At 40.8% G+C, this 19,028-nt stretch overlaps 2 protein-coding genes across 2 annotated transcripts; one reads left to right on the forward strand and one right to left on the reverse strand.

The window, feature by feature from the left end:
• Positions 1 to 382: 382 nt before the first annotated feature.
• Positions 383 to 5,110, reverse strand: nts (neurotensin). Its single transcript, XM_018672582.2, has 4 exons — positions 4,791 to 5,110; positions 3,990 to 4,051; positions 1,684 to 1,884; positions 383 to 863 (listed from the first exon to the last, which is right to left on the reverse strand). Exons 1-4 carry the CDS (start codon positions 4,849 to 4,851, stop codon positions 720 to 722), a joined length of 468 nt encoding a protein of 155 aa, XP_018528098.1. The 5' UTR covers positions 4,852 to 5,110; the 3' UTR covers positions 383 to 719.
• A 1,548-nt stretch (positions 5,111 to 6,658) lies between these two features.
• On the forward strand, positions 6,659 to 16,351 carry rassf9 (Ras association domain family member 9). Its single transcript, XM_018672583.2, has 2 exons — positions 6,659 to 6,895; positions 14,014 to 16,351. Exons 1-2 carry the CDS (start codon positions 6,849 to 6,851, stop codon positions 15,275 to 15,277), a joined length of 1,311 nt encoding a protein of 436 aa, XP_018528099.1. The 5' UTR covers positions 6,659 to 6,848; the 3' UTR covers positions 15,278 to 16,351.
• The last annotated feature ends 2,677 nt before the right edge of the window (positions 16,352 to 19,028 follow it).

Consider the following 19,028-nt stretch of genomic DNA (forward strand, 5'->3'; position numbering starts at 1 on the left):
AGCAACTGCTGGTCTTTTTTAGCTTCATTTACAGATTTGGCAGGAAAATCTGCAGGAGAGATTTTTGGCATTCAAACAGTTCTCTAAGAACCTCTTTCATGAAGACATAGAGGAGGGAGAGAGACCACCAAACTGCAGTGTGATTCAAAATGTGGGGCAAGAAAAATGTAAACCCAACGTTTAAAAAAAAAAAAAAAAAACACCAACTACAATTTGTGGACATATATAATGTAAACGCCTCCTCTAGTGCTTAAAACCTCAGCTTCTCAGAAACAATGTCAAGGACATGACCTCAGTGTCGTCAGTGGTATTTACGCCCTGTAAGGTTGGTAGATTGGCTTACACAAGTCGTTACATGAAAGAAAAGATTTGACACAACACACTGGTTTTGTATCATGAATCCTTTAATCATATCCTGAAACAAAATAGACTTAGTGTGCAGAGAAGAAATAGAGTAAATAAATATAGTTTCTCAGAGATACACATTTTGTTTGATGCTCAGGATTTTATTTTCAGGACCTATATTTGAAAGGAGCAGAACACAGACAGGCCTCAGTGCTGAACGTACGATCCAAGGGTCTGACTGGATAAAAACAACAATGGGGAAAGAAAAAACATTGCAGCTACAGGAAGAGAGAGAAAAGAAACACAATCACATCTTCACAGAAAGTATATGGTCTTGTCCCTTAAACAGCATCTCGGCCTCTGGGAGATGGTTGTCAGTAAATTGTACTTCGTTTTAAGATGTAAGGCCTCCGGGACTTGGTGGTGTGCGCTGCTTGCCTCTTCAGGATGTAGGGTGATTTTCGCTTCAGCGGAGTGTCATTGTTCTCCTCTAAATATTCTAGAGAGTCGTGGAGTAGCTGTTCAGGGGCAGAGAGACACAGGGTGGCGGGTGAGTGTCACACGACAAGGAGGAAATGGCAGGCAAACACATGTTTTGCTGCTGAGTGGCAGGGTAATGGCCGGCTACACCGGTGTAGCTGTGATTAAACGAGCTCTGTGCTTCCATGCATGGCAAAACAGGTGCTGATCTGCAGTCACTGTGTTAAGATTTTAAAAAAAAGAGAGAGAGAAAAGCTGCCAGTTGATGAGCTGAAAGTGAAAGGAAAATGATTGAGGGGAGGAGGAAAGAGACAAGGAGGAGGGGAGGAGATTTAATGAGGTGTGTTTACAGCGAAAGATGGATGGGCTGTGTGTGTGTGTGTGTGTGTGTGTGTGTGTGTGTGTGAAGAGTGTGTATTTGTGAGATGTGAGATTTAGAGTAAGCCTTGTATGTGTCTCTGTCTATGTGAGTGTGTGTACTGTACGTGTGTTTAGGCTTATGTTTGTTTTGTTTCTGTTTTTCTTTTTGCAAAAGTCAATCTCACCAAGCGACTACTGATTAACAAATAAACCATTTTTAGGATTAGCCCTAATTTTAAAAGCTCAGTATGTGAGGTGAGACTGTCTAATAGCAAAGAAAATTTACTCACCAAGGAGTACTCTAACTCATGACCCTACGTTTTACTGTTGAAACTCTTCCTTTTGCAAATACTGTCATGGATAAGAGAAAAATCTAACAACTCATTTCTAGCATCTTATGTGGCAGCAGACATGAAAAAAAGATGTGCCGATTAAGTCTCTACAGGATGAATTCTTCTTCACTGTTTGCCTGTGTGTGAGTGAGTGTGTTTGTCTCACCCTCTCCTCCCGGCTCTGCAGCGCTCTGCAGATGTGTTGCAGGCTGTACAGCTCCTCCAGCAGCTGGAGGCTCCCCTCCCTCATCTCGCCATCCTCCTGCTCCTCACCGCTCCACGACTCCTGCCGCAGGCCGCTCACCATCCTGCACAGGTTGGCGAGAGACACGCGCCAGTAGGGGGCACCCTGCTTATTCTGTTTCATCTGCAAAGAGGGAACACAGGGGGATGTTGAATCTCATGTTTCGTGTGTTAAGTTGTGCCTTTTATAATTCAGTTAAGAATACTGATTTGATTGTTGGTCCTTTCATAGTTTTATGAATAGATGCACTAAAGGCAGCCTGCCTTGATGAGCCATTTACCCACCCCAGATTATTCCATTTCTTTCACAGAGCTCTTATCTAAATGTTTTTTTCTACGTGTACCGCTGCGGCAGTAAAGGCTGTGGCAATTCCTTTTAAGAGGCACTGAGGATGCTGCATTTCACATTTTCACTTTACACTGAAATGATGCAGACTGCCACATGTTAAGATATATGTGTGCTATTTCTTAACCATTCTTGGGCACCAGACACCCAGGGTTATATTTATTTCACATCTAACCTCATCTCGCTGCAGCTGCCTGTGTTATAATCTAGTTTGAGCGCTTTAAGATGGAGAAGGGCCCCCGGGGCAATCGCGTACGTGGGCCGGCGATCTCGCACACATTGCCGCAAAGACCTCTGGGTGTCACTGAGGATGATGGAGAGATTCAGAGGGCAAGGAAACATTGTCACTCCTAAGTTACAGCAAACAGCCACAAGCCCTCCAAGACTCACTTTGCTCACATCTTTTATGGGCAGCAGAGAAAACAGTCTCCTCTGATGTTGTAAAGACAGGAGTCGAGTCGAATATAGGTTCCTTTTGTTTGCCAGGGGGGGACATGTAATAACAGTTGTAGAGACATCAAATGAACAACACACCAGGGACCAAACATAAGCCACTACTGACATTTAGAAATCAACCATGCATCGAAGACTTCAGTGGCTTTCATTTAGTTTTAAATGAAGTAAGTGATCGGGGACAGGTGTGGGTTTAATTGTGTAGAAAGGTCACATGAAGGGCTGTTTTTTATGAAGCTTCATCAGGATCTTTGCTCCTAACGGTAGTAAATCACTAACTTTGAGGAGTCTAATGAACAGTTAATGCAGGGATCCTCTATGTAATCCAGTGAGTGAATATTGAATTTTCTGTCAGTGACTGGCTTAATAACTGAAGCACCAACACTGAGCCGCTCCAGCCAAATCAAAATTCTTAATTTAACTCATTACTCTTCACAATAACCAACTTAAAATTACTGAGAAGCCCAATCTACATCCCAACATTGTAGGCAACTAATGATAGAGAGCGCAAAGGTCGTTACCAAACTGACCAGACTAACAAATGAGCCCTGGCTGTAGAATAATCATGTTCAATAGAGACATAAAAACCAGGGGGAAATCTACTGCCTGCATTTGATCAGAAAAAAATGGCAGTGAACAAGCAGGTCAATCAATTTAGTTTAAAAATGATCATGTATATTGTTGAGATAAAACCACAAGTATCTTCTACAATACTGCCTCTCAAGCGCTCTCAGTCATCCAGCAAGTTATTATTACAATCATCACCCCTGAGCAACCAGGGAGCATCAGCAGCAATGAATCAGATGGCTGATTTGTCACCGTCACGTCTCCATACGAGCACCACGGTTATTTATCAAAGACAGAGAGGACGAAGATGTGTCGTTATGATGCTGTCAGATCCATCTGAATCCTATTAGGCTCTGCCATCCGTCTCCTCGAGCCTCTAGTCCCACTCTCACCGGCTCCATCCCTCAGCTTTGCCTGGCCTTCAGCACACAGCACCAGATAGATTTGATAAAAATCTTGGAGTTACAGCTGAATAACTTCTCTCAGCCTCAGCTCTTATTCTCTTATGCCCACAACTGAAGCAAGTGAGGTGTGTTAGGTATTTTTATTTCACTCTACGCCTTTGAAAGAATAAAAAAAAGACTTAATTTCTTTTCCAGTTAAAACAAAATCAATCCAAAAACAGGTTTAGCCATGAGTGACACAAAAAGCCTCTTGTAATACATTTTTCATCCCACACAGCGTGAACACAACCAAAAGGTGAGGCTGTGATCCAGATTTCATGAAAGAACAGCTGGGTGGCCTGTGTGTGGAGTCGGGCAGAGGGATGTGAAGGGTCACTAACTGACCAGGTGGGTTGAAGCTTTTTTGACACCCTGTCTCTGATGTCACAGGTGCAAAAAAAAAAAGAGAAGACCCCATACCTTAGAAGTGAAGAGACTGCTGAGCAGCTCCTCTTCTAGTGCTCGCTGCTCCTGGTCGACATCTGTGAGTTAGAGGCAACACGGAAATATAACCCTCATTCAGATCTAATCAGCAGTTAAATCAGTCCTGATATATGAGTGATCTTTATCAGTTCATCAGATGTATCAACTGGCATTTAGACCTTTTCATCATCTTTATGAAATAAACCTAATCGTCAGTCTTATATGTTGGTAGGCGACTTTAAATATTCAACAGGTGACATACTATCAATTCACAGACTGGAGGTTTACTGCAGCCTGTTTAAAGGGACATAAATCACAATTTGGAATCTATTTAAAAGAATTGTTTACTTCTCTGTGGTTTATTTAGAGGCTCTAAAACATTTAAATGAGGCATCATTACATTGGATCATTGAAGAAAAGGAGTTTATAAGAGTCTCTAACTTGAGAGGAAATAAATGTCTTAAATTGAAGGAATATATATATTGTCCCATATCTTTAATGAACTGTGAGACCAGTAAAAAGGAGTAACCACCTTAAGAGCTGTAAAAACAAGCTTTAAAGTATATTCATATTTGAAAAGCAGAAACATTTCCATGATTTAGAATGTCCTGTTTTTAAATACTAAAATGATGCACCTGTTGCATACAGTAAGTTGTGTCAGAGGCAAATGGCCAGACTAGTTATATAATTTACTTGAGTGCCATGGCTTTTTATCTGCTTTGATATTATGAATTAAGTTCCTGATAAATGATAAAATCATAAAATGATGCACACATGCAAAACCTGCCCAGTGCTTACCTGTACAAAGTCCACCATATGTGAAACAGAGGAGAAGCATACACGCTAACTGTGCCTGCATCTTGATGAGAGTACAAACAAAAACAACAAAAGGATCCCACACTGAAGAATTCACCTGAGGAAGAATCTAGTCCATAAGGTTAAGGGTCAAACCCAGACAGATAAAGAGGCTGATGAGGGAATGAGGAGTGATGCTGCTTCTTTTTCTTCTTCTTCCTCCTCCTCTTCTTCTTCTCTCCTAGCTCTAGGCAATGCTTCCCCTTCCTTGCAGTTTTCTGGTTGGATGTGAGGTGCACTGGGCTCCATTCCCTCAGTTTATAAGAGGCAATGTGATGTCAGAGGATCTCTCACCACCACTACCCCCCACCCACCCCCACCTACCCACTCACTAACTCAGCCTGCTCCATCCATCCATCCATCCACCTATTGCTTTCCTCATATTTCCTTTCCCTCCTGTCACTGTGTCATTATTTTATCAGACGTCACTTTAGCATCACGAGACGAAAGGTTCTTGCGTCAGGGTTTGGGAGATTTGGTTATTTCACCTCATGAATGAACACAGTGTGAGGTTTATTTCTGCTCTTGTCTCCCAGGGACAGGATGCAGGGGTGATGTGGTGGGAGCACGCACAACAAAGACTCACACTTTGTGTCCACATGATTTTCATCAGTGAATTGTAGATGTTCAAATTTCAGTTTTTTTCTGTGCGGTTAAAAACGACCTCTTGTCCATGTCATTTTAAAAGCTGAGTTCATTCCTTCATTTTTCCTTGAAATTCAGAACTAGATTCTGAACAAGCAAAATTTGAATAAACACATCTGCTCTGTGCACCACAGGTGAGATTTTTTTTTCTTCAGCATGGGATAAATATGTTTTGTACTTTTCCTATGGAGTCCCACAAGGATCTATTTTTGATCCTCACCCAATACTTGATTTTTTGTCGTTGTTGTTTGTTTTTTGTAATTCTGAATCTTTTGATTCTCTTACTCTAATGCTGGTTCTTGTCTGGAACCCAGAGATAGCCTACCTCATGTAAAACCAATAAAGAATGAAGATGATGCAGTGTTTACATATAATAATATCACATCAGAGATTTGAGAGTTTCACATCTTCTGCTGTCTGTCTCAAGGTGCATGTGCTAGTTTGACTTTGATTTGAAACCATAAAGTATAGTGGTGCAGTGTATTGTAAATTAGCCTTAGTTTCTTAATTGGTCCCCACAGAGAGTTGACTCCTTTTAATGTACAGTAAACATCACAGTTGGAACAACTTCAAAACGTATGTGCTCTGCAAAAGATATTTCATGCATGAACAACAGTCTGGAGTTAAAACAGGCTGCATTCCTCTTATGTCTGAAATTCATCTTTGTCATTTGATTCCAGGAAAGATTCCAAACCCCAAGAGGTTCAGTTTTTTCTTGCAGGTCCTGTGCTGCAGCTCACTGAGACCATATCATATTTTAACATCACTTGTAGCCTGATAAATGAAACCAACCCGCAGGACTGAACCTGTTCACCGTGTGTAATGACCAATATATTCTATACTACATATCCTTTTAATAACATCTGTACATGTAAGGATTTGTCATAACTTTCAAACAGGTCATTTCTCATCTTTAAAGTGAATATATTCCTAATGGGACTTCTGCACTTTCTGTGTAATCTTAATAATCTTATTCTTTTATGAACTTTCCATAAATAGTGAGTTTAATCTGATCGGTTTTTGTTTTGTTTCATTTCTCAAAATGATTTTTTTTTTACGTTATTCACTGAATTGCCACAACAAATAAAAGACAGAGGTAATCTCTACCTGTGTCTTTTTTTCTGTGTGAGTTTCTCTGGTTGTTCGTGTCGGTGGAAGGGGGCAGAGTTTCACCAATAAATCTCAGTACAGTCTGGGGAAACACCTCCCTCCGCTTTTTCGGATGGGGCGGCGGACAGAGTTGCAGTCGGGACACCCTCAACTTTTCTGAAACTCACCACAAACTGTCCGACGTCCTGTCATGCGGGGACTGTAACTTATTTCGGATTGTGGTTTATTTCCTCGCGCTCCTGAGTCATGGCTCCGTTTGGGAAAAACTTCCTGAAAGCTCGACTGAAAAACAGGTAATTTGATGAGAGTGAGGTTTCTTGACGGGAAATCTGTTTGTGTGTGTATATGTGTGTGTGCGTGTGTGTGTGTATGGTTTGTCTTTCAAGTTCGGTTTCAAAGAGCTCTCCGTTTTGAACTGTTGTGGAGGGAGAATTGCCGCTCAAAGCAGTGCGCATCTTAAGACTGAGCTGCTCAAGAGACTAAATTAGGGGTACAGTTTTGCTTCAGCGGCAATATTATAAGGAAACTGCAGGTTGTTCTACATGGACCATAAGAACTAAACCTTAGAGTTAGAAACATGTACCATTTACTACCATTAAGAACCACGAGGACACAAAATAAATCTCCAAGGAACATTCAATAATAGGGATACTGATCAATTTTGACAGATATACCTCTGAAAGGCAGAGGGCACTGGATGTAACCTGTAACACAAACCTTTTAATCCACACAGGTGTATTATTGACACTTTCATGAAACAAAAACTGTATGACTTGTTTTCTTAGCCGTAGGTGTTATATTTCCCCAATTATGGAAAGTTTGACTAAATATGCCCTTTTATAGTGGCTCTCTCATCAGTGTCAAAGTACACAGTACATCATCTCATGGGAGCTTTGACCTTCTCCTGCTCTGTAATTACTTCGAAGGTGTTATATGTAATAGTCGTTTCATCTGGGACACCAGAGTCAAAGAACGTTCTCACTGCAGGTTGAGAGAGATCCTGTCATCAACACTTGTGTAATTTGCTCCAGCAATTTCCTTAAGTGGCGAGCTTTGCCTTTTGATATACCCCTGGCTGCAGCTGGGATTCAGCTTTGAAAATGTGGGAAAATAAGATTCACCAAGGCACAAACTAGCCTCTGTTATTGGTGCAGAAATTCTATTTGGATTGTTGACTGCAGACTCTCGCTGTGCAGAGTTGGTAAACAGAGTTTCTCTTTTGGAGTATCTAGGTCATGATCCAATCCCTTGCAGGGTGCAGGCAGGATTCATGCTGCCAAGACCAGGATCAGGAAGGTTTTAATTGTGGTTGAAGAAGTATTTTCATTAGTTTACTTATCAAGGTTCTCATTTACCAGCAAACTCAGTGGGAAAGGGTTTGGATTAACTTCTGAAATAAAACAGGCGTTTATACTAAATTACTGCGAAAACTCTTTGACAGTGGCACCAGTAACAGAATGGATGTATTTTCACATTACACAGAGGTGAGATGAATTATCTCTGATAACTTCAAACAGTCTGACTAAAGCTGTCTCCAGTGGATGTCTTTTTTTTTTCATGTAGCATAGTAATTACTATTGCGGCACCTATAATTACCTCAAGTGTTTAGATCTGTTGATATGTCAAACGCTTGATTTCAGAGACGGGCTCCTGCTCACGCTGAGACATTAAGCTGTGTGTTTGCTAAAGAATGACAAGATGAAGCTGTTGTGGAGCTGCAGTCAAACATCAAAACCTTCGCAAAGTTTCAAAATAAAACTTAAAATGTGGCGATGATTACAGCTGACAACATTTGTTGAATGCCGTCAAACCGTCATAGTGCATCATCAAGGGCTCCTGTGCGTCACACTAGCATCCTATAGTGAAACAGCATATACTGAAATTAAATGGTTGCCAGTCAGTGACATGTGTGACCAAAGCAATCTAGTGACCACTTCCACTTAATCTTGCTCTGAGCCACAATTACAGCGTGACAGCATTGTGTGCAGCAACAATTAGCTGCTGAAATTCTTTGGACAATATAAATTAGCAGGGCACGGCAAGTCATAAAAAAAAGATACCATTTGTGTTGAAAGAGTCAGTCACTTAGTTTCACTAAGCAAAAGCTCATTTGGTGATTCACAGACCTGCTCAGGGGGAAGAAAAATAAGAGGAGTGGGTGGTTTCACAGAGGAAGGGAAGAGAAGGGAAGGGGTGTGTTGTGTCTCTGCTCACAGATGCCTATCAGAGGAGTCATCATCCCAGAGATCAACATCCAAATAGAAAAGTGATGTTATTTCCTCACCGATCCCTCATCCTCTCTCAGATAAGAGCGAGAGGAAGCATCTCCTGTCCAGCACTGGGTAGTTTCTCTCTTATCCTCAGTGTATCCTTCCTCAATTATACAAACCAGACACAAAAAACACTACATATATACTTTCTACATCTAATATAGCTCTGTTTTGTGAGGAAAGTGTTGTGCATTTTAACTTTAGTTGAATGATTCAGTGGTTTTCTATTGCATCGTACACTCAATGACACACAGGGAAGATAAAACCTTTCCTAAATATGATGGGTAAATTCAAAGCTGTATGGTGGTCTGTCTGAAAACACAGCTACTTTAATTAGTTTAAGAAATGCTAATACAAGCTTATCATCTTAACAACAACAACTTTAGTGGTCCTTTAACCAATAATTCCACCCATCAGCTCATGCTGCACCCTGTGTTACATTAAGTGCTCGGTACTAAGTAGCATGCTAAAACACTAAACTAAGATGAGTGAATGTGATAAACCACAGATCTGTAAAACATGAGCATGGTAACATTGTCATTGGGAGCATGTTGTAGCATTTAGCTCAAAGGCTCTCTGTGGCAAAGCCTCGGAACTGCTAACATGGCTGTTATGTTCCTTATAATGGGGTGACAAGAGAGACAGATATCTCCAGGCAATAAAACCAAAACTATCTGGAATGGTAGACACCAATCTAAGTGAATAAGAAATGCATTTGGATGAACCAAAGCTTTACAGTCACAATCAGAAAAGATTTACAAGTTTACTTCACTTATCTGCCAATTTCAAATCAGCTGACACAGTTTTTTTTTTCCTCCAGTTGTAAGAGCAAGCCTATAATTTACCACTGCATATATACCACTACCAGACTAATCAGGATATAATCAAAATTATCATCCCACAGCGGGAAAATCAGAACCTGTTGACAGCAGTGGCTACAGGATATATTTGCTGATATACTAATACAGCTTTGTTTCTCTTGGAAATATCTGCATCACCTTATCGTATCGTTATTGATCTGCGAAAACACGCAGAGACACTGAAGAGCTATAATTCTGTCATTTGTTATGACTTGCTCAAACCACCAGCATGCGGTCCTATGTGGTAACTTGTAGCTTGCAAATTTATGACACAAGAGGGAATTGTTAATGTCTACAAGGTGGTCATTATGAGTATTACAATGGAAGAAAGCCATGCCACCACAGTGGAGCTGTAACGTAATCGTCCAACGCAGAAACATGCACTGAAATTCATATAATCTAAGTGTGGCTTCCTCCCACATGTCTGGTGTCTCACTGGGTATTGCAGCTTTAAGTTCAAGCTGAGGTCAAACGGGTCTGCTCAGATTTCTTGGGTTCAGTCAGGTGTGAAATGTTGAGGTGTAACCCAGCATGTCTTATCCACTGCACAGCATCCATTCTCACAAGAACTTTATTTTCTAATATTCTATTTACGTATATATCATGTTAAGTCCTAATTCCATTGGCACATTTCCAATCTCAAGGTTTATATTCATCACAATATCAGTGTCAGCTTCGTCATTTATCAACCAAAGCTGTGACCTATGAGGGCACCCTCATTTGTTGCGTCTGGTATGGCAGTTTAATCCCAAGCTATGAATATCAAATGGTACCTAAAGTGACAGCCCTTATGAATGTATTAGCTGCGATGTAATCAGCCCAATGGTGCGTGCAGTATTTGTGTATGTCCTGCCAGGGAGGTGACTCCAGAGTGTTAGTGGTTTTGGCAAAGACTGATACCACCATTCCCATTGCAATGTTTGTCCTCAGAAAATAATAACAATTTTCCCCCCTTACAATTTTGTGAAGTCCCAGTGATACAGTTTTGTTGTTTTAAGGAATTTGACTTTCTACACTCTACACCAGCGTGAAGTAAACAACATCTCAATCTCTTCAACTCTTCCAAGAGTTCCACGTTTTTAATTTTTCTAGGTGGCTATTGTGTGAATCATTGTTCCATTCAGGTGTTAGAGAAAAGTATGCTGCAGGTTGTTTTTCTGGACTGGCCTGTGTTTCAGCACATTCATCACAGTTAGCTGTTGCTGCTCCTTGTTTGTAAAACTAGGCCCAAATTTAGTTTTAGAGAAAACTCCTAGCTTCAGAAAGCTAATAGTCAGAAATCTGTGGGTGTTTTTTTCCACTTAATGTTATAAAATAGTGAAATAAGAATGTTTTATTCCTTTTGCTGTTGAGCTATATTTACCACATACACTTAGCCGCTTAGCTCCCTTGTTCCTCCCGTTGAAGATTAATTCAATTATTGACACGTCTCCAAAGCAGCTCAGCCTGAGAAATGTTTACACATGTTAACACTGTCAGCCATTATCATTACCATTATCAAAACAGTGTATGGTTAATTCCCCCATAGTCACACATTTGTCAACACTTTCTTCACGTTAGAGTGGAGCTGAAAACAGGCCGCGGTGACCGGTATGGAATCCATTTTTCCCTCTTCCTCTCTCTGTCCATTGAACTGTGGTGGCAGGATGTTGTCTGAGTATGGGTGATTTTGGTCTAGGACAAATACAGGTGTTTCCCTGCCTTGCTGTACCCTCTTCCTGCACAGCTGAGGGCTTGGGTCACCCTCTCTGAAATACCCAATTGTCTAGAGAGCATGTTTATTCACCTGTATGTTCAGACATGGCCGTATACACATGTTTCTCACGTGCTCAGGCAAGCCAGTGTAAAACTATCCCCCCCCTAAAAAACAATTAAATATTGTGCTGTAAGCTGTACAAACATATTATGTGTTGCAGAGGCGTTGTATTAGATTGCATTATATTGCACAGGTGTGGCCTTAACTCTGTCCACCCACTGTCTTCTCTCCCATGCATGCAGTAGTATTTGCGGCGTTTCCTGAGTAGGTGGTAGCTGGAAACACTGAGGTCAAAGTCGTCATGGTTGTTGTCTATGAATGCCGGAGGCGTGCTGGATTTGTTTGGCCTTCACATAGCTCAGGTATTTGCTTTGCCCTGTTCGTCTCCAAGGGTCTCCATAACCATTAACCAGGCTCTTGCATTGTTGCATATGTATCACATTCCTGAGGCCTTATTCACTGGCAGTTTACACAATGCTGCAGTTGTGTGTTTTCACACCATGTGGGAACCAAAATACAGCAGTATCAGTCTGTAAAATCTGCAAACTGAGATAATTCATAGAAGTTCTCCACTTCAAATAATACTTAAAATCTCACTTGCTTGTGTCAGCTTGCAGTTGGGTAATATCTGTATTATCTTCGGAGGATGTGTATTTTTGTCCACCCTCAGTGATTAATGTGGGCTGCAGCAAACCAAGGTTATCTTCACAGATAAAGACACAGCGAATACAAGATGCAAGTTTAGATCTAAAGCCTCTGCTGTTTGCCAAGGCTAGGAACAACATCTACCTTCTGGTATCCCAGCTGAACACCTATAGTGTTAGATTTTAATCACAAAGTTTGTTTCATTTTTTTCTGCTCTAATCCTTGGATGCATGTTTCTTTTTATGTTGAACTGAAATACAGTGTGTTGGTTGAACACCATTTTGGTTTCTGTCCTCTTATGTGAGATAATGTGAATAAGTCTGAGCTACAGCTGAACTCCCTGAGTGATGTCATGAGTTTACTATCTGAAATCAATTAAGATGAGTTACTGGTGATGAAACCTGACATTAACCAGGATTACAAACACATTATTCTGATTTATTACTGTTTAACAGTTTAATGAAGTATTGTCTGTTTGGTTGCAAAACCACAGACCAACATTCCTTCTACCCACAAACTCAGTCTGCAGTTCAGTGTCAGAGAAGGAGCTGCAGTTTTGTCTCTTCATGATATTACATGGATAATCTTATGCTGGTGTCTTTGAGCTTGAACTGGTCTATAATTGCAGGAGTATTATATGTCATATGTTCTTGTTTGCTTTCAGAGTAGGCTTTAACTTAAAATATGAGTCATTCACTAAGACAGAAACTTGGCAGTCAGCTACAGTAAAGCAGAATTATCCTAATTAATCTTTGAACTGCAGAATGTTCCTAATATTTTGTTATCGTTCACATAAATAACAACATGATACATCATTCTTTATCTTGAAATCAAATTGAAATGTCTGGCAATGTCATCTGCTTATTTGATTACTCGTTCATGTTGTGGATGTCTGCATTGCTAGTGCCTATCATTTGATGACTGGATATTAGGTCCTGGATATTACCGGTGGTCCATTAAGCATGTAAAAAATGGATATTGTCGGCCCATCAGAGGTCAATTTTTGAACAAGTTTTACGGTCCAGACGAAAAGGTAATGAGGGCCTTGGGGTTAAATAGCTCAGAACCGAACCATTAAGTGATCATCTCTGATGAGCAAGACGATGAGTAACAGTCTAATAGAATCAAGCGAGGGAGCACAAAATGAGCGAATGTAGTTTTCTGCTCATTGACCTAATGGAAAACCATCAAAGTAAGATCCTATTTATGAAAAAAAACACTGCTTAGAATAGTGAAAGAATTTCTAAAAGCATGAGTGGGAGAGTATGTGTTGTTCAAACTGCAGCTCTTTAACTGCTGCTGTAGGATGGAGCTTGTGACGCAGCTTTTCATTTATCCTCTGGATGCCACCAATATCTATCCAATTTTGTGGCATTCCACCCAGAAGATGTTGAGATATTTAAATGGATAAGTATAAACTTAGATCCGGTGGCGGCACTAGAGGTAAAGTCAGTCAGTCTCATCTTCTGGGGTTTTCTGAACATGAGTGCAATGTCTTCTTTTGTTGTGTTTTGTTTAATCCTCAACAAGCAGCAGCCTGCCAGTGGGTCAGTCATTACAAACTCATGCTGTGAAACCAAACATTGTTCAGATCCCAAAGTTTCTAAACAAAACAAATGGGATTCTGGTTATTTCCATTCATGGAGAGCTGGAGTTTGGATTTATCACTCTGTGTAAATATCATAGATTTATATCAGTGTTTGAACAAGTCACACAGGACACACAATGTATACAGTGTGAGTACAGTCAGTATGGTGGAATAAGGTGATTCTGACAACCTCAACCTCAAACAGAGGGGAGACCTGGATGTTAAAGGGTCTTCTAAATGTTTCATTCCAAGGCCATAACTAAACTTTTTTTCCCCTCTCTCTTTCCTATAGGACAAAAGATGCTGAGCCTGCAATAGGAAAGGAGATTCAAGTTACTGTCTGCAACGAGGAGAAGGTCGTCTGTGGAGTAACAAAGCACACAACTTGTGTAGATATGATTCAGGCATTACTGGAGGATCACAAATCAGTCCCAGAAAGCAAGCGGCTCCTGCACGGGGAACCTAAAGACTTCTGTCTCGTTGAGCGGTGGAAGGGTTTTGAGAGAGTCTTGCCTCCTCTCACCAGAATCCTGAGGCTCTGGTATGCCTGGGGTGACCAGAGACCATTCATCCAGTTTGTTCTTGTCAAAACCAGTGATTTTGTGCCTCAGCCCACCAAGAAGGCTGTGAAGTCCAAGGGGGCCAGGCCTAAGCGCTGGGAGCATGGTCGTGTGCAGCACCCTCAGTCTCTGCCAGTGGAGAAGCAAAAGCGCATGGTGAAGAAAGCTTTCAGGAAGCTGGAAAAGCTTCACAATGAGAGCAAGAGCTCCCCGGGCACTGAGGAGATTGACCGGATGGTGCAGCTTATTCTCAACCAGGACCACACCATCCGAGAGCAGATCCAACGCATGAGGGACCTGGATTTGGAGATTGAGCAGTTTGAACTACAAGTGCAGAGAGAAGCTGAGTGTGAGGGCTCACTGGCTCAGGCAGGTGGTCAGAGTTTGGAGGCACACAGTGAGGAGCAGCTGCAGGAGTACCTGTACACCAGTGATGGAATTGAACAGCTTGAGCTGCAGGTTCAAAGACACCAGGAGCTCATCCTCCAGCTGTCTCGGGATATTGACGCTGAGCTGAGGAGGGCTAACTTTCCACCAGACCAAGATGAGGAGAGTGAACAGGAAGGAGCAGCGGCTGCTTCCTGGATTGCCCGTGAGACAGATGAATCATTCTACACTGCCGAACTCAAGAGGCTGCAGGATGAACTGAAACACAGCCTCTTCACCGGTGTGTCCCTTCACAATCAAGCTGCAGAAATAGACAAGCAGCTGAAGTACTTTGACACTACGCTGGTCTCCAAGGACCAGGAGTGCTGGCAGCTGGCTGCCCAGCTGAGCTCTTTGCAAATCGGGGACAGCACAGAGGAGAAGTCCAGTCCTCCCCCTCTGAAAACTGAGACTCAGTGCAGCGTCTCACAGACAGTGAAACTCAAACACAGCCTGTCCCCTCTAGACATTACAGACACAGACTCAGACACTGGGATTAGCTCCACACACAGTCAGGACTCACTGTCACCATGTCTCGACTTCCCTCCCCCACTGGACACAGACGTTTGAACCCTGCAATTTATTGTTCTGTATGCACTAGCCCCAGTTTGTGCCTCTCACATCTTACATTTGAGCATCAGTTTGTAGAATCCCAAGCAATTAGTCAACTCATTTTCTTGTTTTTTCAATTAACCATCTCAGTCATTTTTTTATTATTAAACATTCTCTGGTTTCAGCTTCTCAAATGTTTTGCTGCTTTTCCTCATCATATATCAATCTGATTAATTTTTTTAATTTAACGTTTTGTGGCATTTTGTATTTGTGTATACCTGTTGTGTATCATAAAGAAGGTGCAGGGTAATACATCACTTTTGGAATGGGGAGTGAGTCACTATTTGGGAAACATTATTGTTCAGTGAGCAGTTTTGGTTTTTGTTTCTTTTACAAAGGTAATGATAATACTTGGAAGGCACAGACTGGAGCTATGTACACACAAACTACTGTCTACACTCTGATGGCTAGATTAGCCAATTTTAAGTGTATATTTTTGTCCCCAACAAAGAAGCAAAGACTATTTCCTGATGACAGATGTGTCTACCATATGCCAGTCTTAGTTACTCTTCTTTTTGTGTGTGTGTGTGTGTGTTAGTTTCTGTCACTGGTCTGTTGTGTTAGAAAATGAATGTATGTTTATTGCCCCTATTAAGGTTCTCAAACTATTTATGAAGCTGCACTTCTTTGTACACACTTAAGCATATTAACAATGTTTTATATTAAAACAAATAGCTAACTGCTTCAGATGTAGAGTTTGTTAAAAATGTACCATAACATTCCTCCTGACTACACTGTAAATACGCTGCTGTATCTACTGTAAATGATTGTTTTTATGACACAGGCACAAATTTTAAAAGACAATTTGATAAAGCAACTGAGAAAATATTTATTTATCATGTAATTGTATTTTACAGATGATTGTTTCCCCTCTCAGGCAATAATCTCAATCTAATCCAACACAGTCAGGACCAAAATAACACAAAGATTATGTCTGTGTAAACAATGCTTAAAACACACAAGCCATGATAAGGTAAAATGTATATTTCAACTTTCATAATAAACACTAATACTGTAAATGTCACAGAGTAATCTGTGTTGTTGAGTTTGTTCAGTATGGTTAAACAGCAGCATTACCGTTCCAGACAGTGTTAATGCCAAAACCACAAGGAAAAAAAAAAAACAGCTCAAGTGCCGTTCTTGCAAATGTAAATTTTATAGATTCCTCAAAGCTCTGAGTCACCGGAGAAAAATGACACAGCTACCTCAGAGCCCCCCTCCAGTCACTGCACCATATAATCAGACAAGATGGTCGCCGGGCAGGCACAAACAACAGTGAGCTCTCTCCTCTTGTCAAGGTACTGCTGACAGACTAACACTTTGTACTCGGGGCAGAGCAGGGCTGGCTGCTGAAAAAGCACAGGATATCTATTTCACACACTAATTGCTTACCCCCCCCCCCTTCATCGCTTCAAGCCACTAAGTAACTCCAAGCATGAAAGGCCAGGAGATCTTACAATGTGAACCATCTTACACTGGTGCCTCACACTTGTTGATGGAATAGGAGTTTATTAGAGTTTTTCTAGCATGTTCTGCCTCATCAGACACCGAGCTGGAACAAAATGAAGCTTTTCATCTGTCTAACTGAGTCAGTTTCTCAACCAGAAACCAGGTGGATGTTAAATTGTAGGTCTTCATTCAAAGTTTACAGCAGCCTCCAGTGCAACAAGAGGAGCTACTGCACCATGCCTCTGCTCCAACAATACTTTTCTGTGACCAGTTTTTTCTTTTTTTTTTTTAAATCTTGAAGAGGACCTTAAAAGTTCCCTACACTTTTTCCATGTGAAACTGAGCGCACGGCTTCAGCCTTTTTGTTTGTTTGTTTGCTTGGAGAACAATATTTTAAAGCTCTAGAGTATTAGTATTTTCCACCAGATCTGTACTCTTGACATGTTGGGGGAGAAGCACGAGGAAGCTTTTGAAAACCAAAGAAAAACTCAGTTCGCCTCATTTTATTGACGGACATGCTGAGGCGCCTGCTGTTCTCAAATGGCAGTAAATAATGAAATGATTTTGGCTCCGGTTCCTTTAAGAGAAAGGACCTCCGTGTACTTTTTCTTCATATTAGATGCTGTTAAGGCAGCTGAGGCACCCAAAGAAGTTTAACAAAGAACAGGGTATAAATTTCCAAGTCTTGGCAGAAGGTAAAAGCCTTAGAAACCGTACTTAAGCTAAGACAGAACAATAAAACTCTCCACCATTCAGTGTTAGAGTCTCTTTGGAATAGACTGGAGCTTCAAATGAAAACTTAAAAGAAAAAAGAAGAAACATCTTTTTCAGTAAATTAATATATAGCATTTTTAAAGCACTCTTAAAACAAAAACTGGTGTTTCTCTGCTGCAGTGTGACTTCACTTCCTAGTTTCAGGGAGGCTGCACACCCAGGTAATGTTTACCTTTTTCTCTCTGCCACAGATGAGCAATTCAAAGACTTACCAGCTCGCAAGTGTGTTTGCCAACAACAGTAATTACATGGACCAAAATGACAATTAGGCTGACTGCGAACCTGTCTTTGTTCAGCCCTCCCAGTTATAACAATTGGCCAGATTGAGAAAGCCATAATCTCTGTAAGTTATGAGTCCAGTGCTCACAGTGTGGTGATTTCTAAGATAGCATGTCTTTAGCCAAAAATATTTCAAATCATGTTTTAGTCTTTAGTCTTAAGGCTACAGATACAGTGGCCTTTTGGCATCATTTTCTATGTCCACGTTTTATCTTTCAGCACAGACATTTGAAGATAAGACTCAGGAGGACGTGACGTGAAGGAAACTGCATAAAGATTGTTGTGTTGTTGTGTTTGATCTGGCTGTATTACTTTCACCATCAGTGAGGGACAACATTGATAGTTTATTGGACTATTTTTTATCAGCTTTACAGTGCTGAAAGAAAATATTTTGCATGACCTTATCAATGTTATGTCTTAGAACAAAATGAAGCATCAGTTTGTTTAAAGATATAATTAACTATAATTAGAGAAACTCTGTCATTTTATGCCTCCATTTATGGATATATTTATTATAAAAAGCCTCAGGAGAGTAATTTAGGAGATTTAGAGTTTGCTTCACTTTCCCCCCGCTTGCTGGCACTTCTCTACTCTCAGGTGAAAAAAGCACATTTAACACCTGAGATTAAATTTTCCAACAAGTACATTTGGCCCTGATATTTGAATACTGCAAATCAACCAATCATATCTGAAAGCTCAAAGCAATTTGCAAGCTTTGATTGGTGAGAAAAGATCATTTATTCGATGCAAACTACTGAATTCTCATTTGTCTTATCTGTCTTCTTTTTAACGGCGGTAACACTGTATAAATGAATCACATTCAGGCTGCACAAAAACTAAATGATCTTTGAAAACCACTGACTGCTGTGTGATAAGAATGAAGTTTGTGGATGATGGTGAGATGTGGAAATGTTTCTGAACTTAGTGAGGCTTGCAAACGTTTTCTTTTTGTCTTCACATGTTGTTTTTCTGGAGAAACATACATCACGTTTTGCATGTGCCAAAAGCCTGCACTGTGTCTTTTTGTGCATGTGTTCCCACAACACACCCGACAGTCAAGGCAGTTTTAATAATGCCGAAAGCGAAAAAATAAAAAAATAAATCAACCTTCCCACTCCTTGTTGCATCAGTTCACATAACCTCTCACTACATTAACCAAAGCTAGAATAATAATATACATTTGCAGTTTGAGTTGGGATGAAATAGC

The sequence above is a fragment of the Lates calcarifer genome, linkage group LG10 (assembly GCF_001640805.2).
Source record: "Lates calcarifer isolate ASB-BC8 linkage group LG10, TLL_Latcal_v3, whole genome shotgun sequence".
Lineage (NCBI taxonomy): Eukaryota > Metazoa > Chordata > Actinopteri > Centropomidae > Lates > Lates calcarifer.